Raw genomic sequence first — 6,596 nt, 5'->3', positions numbered from 1 at the left:
TTTGTTTGTTTTTGCTTTTCTACTTCTATTCATTATATATATATATATATATATATATATATATAATATATTACACACACGCTAGGTAGAGAGGTAAAATGTATGAATCTGAATAAACCAAAAAGTGAAAACCCTGCGCTGCAAAGGCAAAAGTATATTACTGCAAATCTTCAGCATGTCCTGAATTCCTTGTGGCTGCTCAGCATCTCCAGTAAAATACAAACTTTTAGGACACACTGTTTCTAAAGTCTCAGTCAGACTGGTGAAGAGAAACTATCAGAAGGGAGGTTTCTCCTCTGACCCTCCCCCATGGTCACGGGTGCTGCAGTTGCCCCTGGGGCATCTTCCCTGGGACTGCAGTGTTCTCCTCCAGATTTGTGAGTACCCTAGGTGTGAGTAAGGAGGGGGCTACCCGCCCTAGATGAGAGGGTTTTGCAGATTATAACTCTAGGCACTACTGCCAGCTCTGGGAACCCTGGTCAGGGCTGTCAGGCTGAGAACCCCACCAACACCTCCTCTTTGGAACTCGGGGAGTCAGGGTCTTGATCTGAGGGGCACAGACTCAGCACTGCTGAGGTTGAGGGTCCAGGACCTGCTGGGTCAAAGGCGAGCCCAGGGGGAGGACTGCAGGAACACTCCGGAACCAAGTGTCGTCATTCCTGACAGGCCTGGGAGACCCCAGAAGAGCAGTCCGGATGTGACGTCCACCGACTTCCGTCCAGGAAGTGTGAGAGAGGTGAGGACCGTGTTTGGGAGGCGAATTTCAGGTCGGTAGGGGAAGGGAGCCCAGTCTGGCAGAGATTCAAGGTACAACCCTGAGGGAAGACTGAGGGCCCCCCAGAATCCAGGGTGCCCCCACTGTCAGCACGGAGAGTCCGCGGGGCTGGGCTGTTGGGTGGAAACGTACCCACCACCACGGAACCCCACCCTCCGTAGAGACTCCCGGAGTCAAGGATATCATCTGAGGGTGGCAACCGCAGGTCAGCAGGGGGAGGGCCCAGGACCTGCCCGAGACAGGGTGAGGACCCTAAATGTGACCAAGGGACCCTGCACGCCAGAACAGCGGCACATCTGGCAGGGCTTCTGGGGGTGGGCCGGGAGGGGGCATGAGCACACGTGGTGGTTCCCGACTTCTGCATCGGGGACTTTGGGACTGGGGGTGCTTGGAATAAAGAGCAAGGCCTCTGAGGACATTGGTGGAGGCCTCGGGGACCCTCTGGCGTAGAACAGTCAGCCCTGGGAGGTCCAGAGGGATGAAGTCCTGAGTGGCGTGTCCTGCCCTCCGCACCTGGTGTGTGAGTCTCGGAGGGCTCAGTGTTGGAGCAGGGCCTCGGGTCGTAAGAGGGAGGGTCCAGGATTTGCCAGGTGAAGTTGAGGGCCCTGAAGGAGGACTGAGAGGTCCCAGCACCCACAACAGAGGGTACCCCGCAGAAGTCCGCCCCTGCTATGAACCCTGGCAGACCCCAGGGCAGGAGGACCACACGCCTTGTTTTCTGACTGCTGCATCTCCTTGGGAGATATGACAGGACTTGGTGTAAGTAGCAGGGTCTCAGGTTGGCAGAAGGGAGGGCCCAACCCTGCTAGGGTTGAGGATGAGGACACAGAGGGAGGACTGAGTGAGTACAGGATGGCCAATGGTGGCATGAGCTTTGAAGCATGTCCTGGATTCCAGCTCCGTGTCTGGGAAAGACTGGAGACTTAGTATGAGAAGGAGGTTCTCAAGGGGACAAAGAAATGGACCAAGGTCCAGCTGGGAGTCAAGGGGAGGAACCTAAGGGAGGAGGAGGGGCACTGGCTCCAGAGGTCTGACGGATCAGCATCCAGGTAGGCAGAGGAAGTAGGTCCAGACATACCAAGATCCAAGGTGAGGAATGGGGAAAGACAGAGGAGGCCCTCAGCACACATTAAAGAGGCCCCACTGTGCCCTGCTCTTGCCATCAGCATAGGGAAGCCTCATGGCAAGGGGGTGCCTGTGGTTGTTTGTATGCCTGAGGTGAGGGCATTGGCCTGATGGAGCTGGATGCAAGGGCAACAAGGGGAGGGGTCCGAGGCCCTACCAGTTACAATAGTGTGGGCCTTGAGGCAATCCTGAGGGCTCCTCCCACCAAGGCAAAAACATACCAGCAGGTTCAGGCCCTGCTGAGATAGGTCAGTTCCTCAGGGCCTGGTAGAAGATGTACTATAACTTGAAGTCCACTTCACAGGTCTCAACGTGGTGAGGGCCTTGGTCTGAAGACTGCAACTCCTTTCATTAGGGGTTGGAGTCCAAGACACTACAGACTTCAAGGTGATCACACTGAGGTAAGACTGGGGGTTGCACACGAGGCAGAAACACTCCCCACAATATATACCAGAAAACCTCTGTAGTCAGCTCTGGGAGGCCTGGCAGGAAGTCTGGAGGAGATTCCTTCCCCACTCCCTGATTATGTGGGGGTCTCAGTGACATGGTGCCTTGGCCTCCCCTCTGCATCCTCAGGGCAGAAGAAGGCAAAGGGCTCAGGCCCTCCGTGAGTGACAGGGATAGCCTGGGGTAGACCGAGATTACCATGACCCAGGACCACGGGGACCCACTGAAACCCACTCTGTGCTGCTGGCAGGCCTGGGAGACCCCTGACATGGGTGTGTGGTGGTGGTTCCCCCTCACCTTCGCAGGATCTTAAGGAAGGTGAGGGTCTTGTTCACAAGGGAAGAGTTCAAGTCATGAATAGAGGAGTCAAGGTTTTGCCAGTGTTGAAAGGATCAGAACATTTACTTGGGGAGAACCACAGCTACCTACTTTCTAGGAATGTAAGTGATCTCAACACATCTGGGATTTTCGGTCCTCATCTTTGGGAGGGCACAAGCAGGAGTATCTGGATATGTCATCTCTCCCTTCTGACACATGCTTCTTGTGAGCTGTTCTCATTATAGATGAAAACAGGTCAGGAGGTAGTCAGTCCAGGACTAGGTAAGAATAAAGGGACATTTCTGGTGGACAGTCTAAAGTGACTCCATGCCCCAGAAAAGATGGGTCAGCACGCTGTTGGTACTGGGTTATCTGGAGGTATGAGGAGGGGGAGAAGGAGTTATTTATTATTCTTCTCAGAGCTCTCTGGAAAGTGAGGACCTTGGTCTGTGAGGACAACATCAACCCATCCCCAGAAGCGACATCTGGTCCACAGAGAAAGGAGGCCCAGATCCTGCTCAGAATCAAGGTGATGACGCTGAGGGGACTAATGAGTTTATGCTCTCAAAACAAAGAAGGGTCTGCCTTACTCTGACTGTCAGTCCTGGAAACCCTGGGCAGTGCTGTCAAGCCGAGCACTTTCTCAGTCCCAGATCAGTGTTCACAGGGAGGGGAGGGCCCTGGTCTGAGGCCTGGATTCACGTGAGCATGGGCAGGATCTCAGACCCTGGCAGGAATTAAGGTGAGGACTGAGGGGAACCAGAATGCTTGGGAGCCCAGGCCTGGCCTGCCTGCTCCGTCAGCTGTGGGGAAACTGGGAACAGTGTGTAGATTGGCTCTGCTCAGTTCCTCTTCCGGTGTCTAATGGAGAGGAGACCTTGTTCTAAGTAGAGTGGGATCAGTAAAGGGAGGGTGTTGTCTAGGACCTGCAGGGGTTCAAGGGGCCGTATGATGGGAACGTGTCCCAGGATAAATGGATGTAACCCTTCAGTGACGCCTCATAGACCCCTGGGGTGCTCTGGGCACGTGCAGTCAGATGTGAGGCCCCACACTTCCTTCTGTTCAGTCTCGGGGGTATGTGTACCACTTCTCAATGTTTTGACTAAGGCCAGCAGGGAACAGGAGGCCAAGCTCTGGTGGGGGAAACATGGGCACCCTGAATGAGCAAGGAGAGGACCACCTTCCCGGAAGAGAGGGTATTTCCCAGAGTCAGAAACCCTCTCCTGACAGCACTGGGGCCCCAGGCTTTGCTGGGCATCTGCACGTTAATGTCCCTGTTTGTTTTGTCTTGCAGGGGCTTCTGGATCCAGTAGGTGCAGGTCTTGGTCTGAGGTACGTGTCCTGATGTTGCAGAGTAGAGGCAGGCCAGGCAGTGCCAAGAAATAAGGTGAGGTGGCTGCCCCGAATGTGTACCCAGTGGGTACCCTACCCCCCAAGAAAGGATACCCCACAGTCTCCAAATCTACCCACCATACTGTCAGCCCATGAGCATGGACTGTGCCAGCTGCACCCTGAGGAGCTGTCTCACTTTATGCTTCAGGTTCTTAGCGGACAGGACGCCCAAAGAGGAGACTGCTGTGAGGCCCGAGAGCACCCTAAAGTTGCCTTTCTCACAGCCGCCTGAGGCGCATTTCTCAGGTGAGGTCACTGACACTCTCTTTCTCCCCTAGGCGTGGGTCCCCACCGAACATCGTCCGCCCACACTCCTGTCGCTGTCTCATCAAGTCACCATGCCTCTCACTCAGATGAATGAGCTCTCCAAACATGGGGAAGATCGTCTGGTTCCAATAGAGAACCAAAACCTATTCGAGGAGCTACTGATAGTGTCTGAAGAGGAAAATAATACCGTGTCCCCTGCTTCCTCCATATCTTCCACCCCCTCTGTGTTGTTTCCTGATAGCCCAGATGAGATGCCTGATGTTATGACACCTACTTCTCCCCATAGCCCTCAGGGTGCCAGTCCCTTGCCGGCTGCCATTGAGGCCACCTCATTGAGCCCATCTGAGGAAGAGGGTCCCAGCAACCAAGTTGGGGAGGGGCCAAGCACCGTGCAGGACCTGGAAATTCCTGAGTCCTCTCTTAGAGAGGCACTGCGTTGGAAGGTGTTTGACCTGGTGAGGTTCCTGCTGCTGAAGTATCGTGCAAGGGAGCCAACCACCAAGTCAGAGATGCTGAGTCGCATCATCAAGGAGCACGAGGACCACTTCCCTGAGATCTTCAGCCGAGCCTCGCAGTGCCTGAGGCTGCTCTTTGGCATTGAGGTGAAGGAAGTTGACCCCAGAGACGGGGTTTATTTCCTGGTCACCACTGGGGGCTTCACCTACGATGCGATGGTGGGAGAAGGTTTCGTCGTGCCCAATACTGGCCTCCTGGTCATGCTACTCTGTGTGATCCTCGTGGAGGGCGACTGTGCCCCTGAGGAGGATGTCTGGAAAGCCCTGAATGGCATGGGGGTGCACGATGGGAGGGAGCATTGCATCTATGGGGAGCCCAGGGAGCTCATCACCAGCGTTTGGGTGCGGGAACAGTATGTGGAGTACAGGCAGGTGCCCAACAGCGATCCTGCCCACTACGAGCTCCTGTGGGGTCCCAGGGCTCACACTGAAATCACCAAGTTCAATTTCCTGGAGTATTTGCTCAGGGTCAATAGCAAGGATCTCAGTTTCTTCCTAAATCTGTCCAAAGAGACGGAGAGTGATGAGGAAGAGAGGTCCTGAGCTGTACTTACAGGCAGGCATTTTTCAGCTTTGGTTCCAGGGCCAGTGGTGGGGGGTGGCGGGTACTGTAGCATCTTTGGGCTCCTGTGATGATTTAGAAATTGAACTTTGTTTTCTTCATCAATTTTCTAAATGTTGATCTTTTTAATATGTGTTTTAGTTTCAGCATCTAAGTTTCTGCACGACGTTGACCATACATGTATTTGTCCTAATCTGTTCAAGAGTGAGAGTTTTGCTATTGTGTAACATAAATCGGGACACCCTCCATCCAAGTTTGTGATCCTGAACTAGATCGCCTGGCACTGGAACAAGATTTCCATAGAAATGTGAAAGAACTCCCTAGGAAATCCAAGGTGGTCAAGAAGTAGAGAAATAAAAGTAAAACCTTGCTAATTCCTGCAACTGATTTTTCTCATCTGTCATTGTATGAAACATTTGCATATAGCTAGATTTGCTTGGTTCATTCAAGAGAGTGGGAGGCATTTCATGAGAATAAAGAAGACGCCGGCTCAAGGGTTCACTTATTCCCCACACGTTCACTGAGCCCCTGTCCTCTGGAAGGCCCTGTGCTAGTGGTGAGGAGTCTAGGATAAGCAGGAGAGACCCACAGAACGATTGTGTAGGGACTGAAGGCATATGAGGAAGGTGCTGAGGTGTCCCCTAAGTCCTCTAGAACAAGTCAAAGAAGGGGAGATGAGGTAGGCCTCCAGGGGAGAGCACTCCACTGTAAATGGGCCGAGCCAGGGCAGTTTGGGGCTTTTGGGATACTGCGCTTTTCTCATGGGGTGGTTGTTTATAATGAAACTGAGAAGTGGCATTTGCCAGACTGGACAGATGGTGTGTCTTGGTTTTGAGAGGAGTGTCTGAAATGGAGTTGCTCTGAGAAGTGCCTTTGGATCATGGAGAAACATCCACCTGTACCAGGCAGCTAGCATCCTGCAGATTTCTCCCAGCACGTTTGACCACCAAGAACAAGGTGTTTGATCCCCATCATCTGCAAGGATTTCCTGAGAAATCAGGGTCCCTGTCCTTGAGGGAATGAGTCACTGGACAGGCACTCTTCCCTGAGTGGCTGGTGCACTGGAACTCAGGCATGGTCATCCTCCCCTGAAAAGCCCCCATTCCACAGCGGGGTTTAGAGCTTCCCCTGAACTCCAGGCTCCTTGGCAAGGACCCGAACTTCTGCCTGATTCTCGCTTGCCCTCCTGTGTGGA

At 53.4% G+C, this 6,596-nt stretch overlaps 1 protein-coding gene across 1 annotated transcript; it reads left to right on the top strand.

Moving 5' to 3' along the window:
- Nucleotides 1-2,196: 2,196 nt before the first annotated feature.
- On the top strand, nt 2,197-5,535 carry LOC107505639 (melanoma-associated antigen 10). Its single transcript, XM_036227228.1, has 4 exons — nt 2,197-2,301; nt 3,086-3,194; nt 3,960-3,997; nt 4,336-5,535. Exon 4 carries the CDS (start codon nt 4,396-4,398, stop codon nt 5,380-5,382), a length of 987 nt encoding a protein of 328 aa, XP_036083121.1. The 5' UTR covers nt 2,197-2,301; nt 3,086-3,194; nt 3,960-3,997; nt 4,336-4,395; the 3' UTR covers nt 5,383-5,535.
- Nucleotides 5,536-6,596: the final 1,061 nt, after the last annotated feature.

The sequence above is a fragment of the Rousettus aegyptiacus genome, unplaced genomic scaffold, assembly GCF_014176215.1.
Source record: "Rousettus aegyptiacus isolate mRouAeg1 unplaced genomic scaffold, mRouAeg1.p scaffold_m13_p_9, whole genome shotgun sequence".
Lineage (NCBI taxonomy): Eukaryota > Metazoa > Chordata > Mammalia > Chiroptera > Pteropodidae > Rousettus > Rousettus aegyptiacus.
The sequence above is the reverse complement of the archived record's forward strand: the minus strand, read 5'-3'. Positions and strand labels throughout refer to the sequence as shown.

Coding starts and splice junctions, on each gene's coding strand:
- LOC107505639 (XM_036227228.1), top strand. CDS start 4,396: ATGCCTCTCACTCAGATGAATGAGCTCTCCAAACATGGGGAAGATCGT.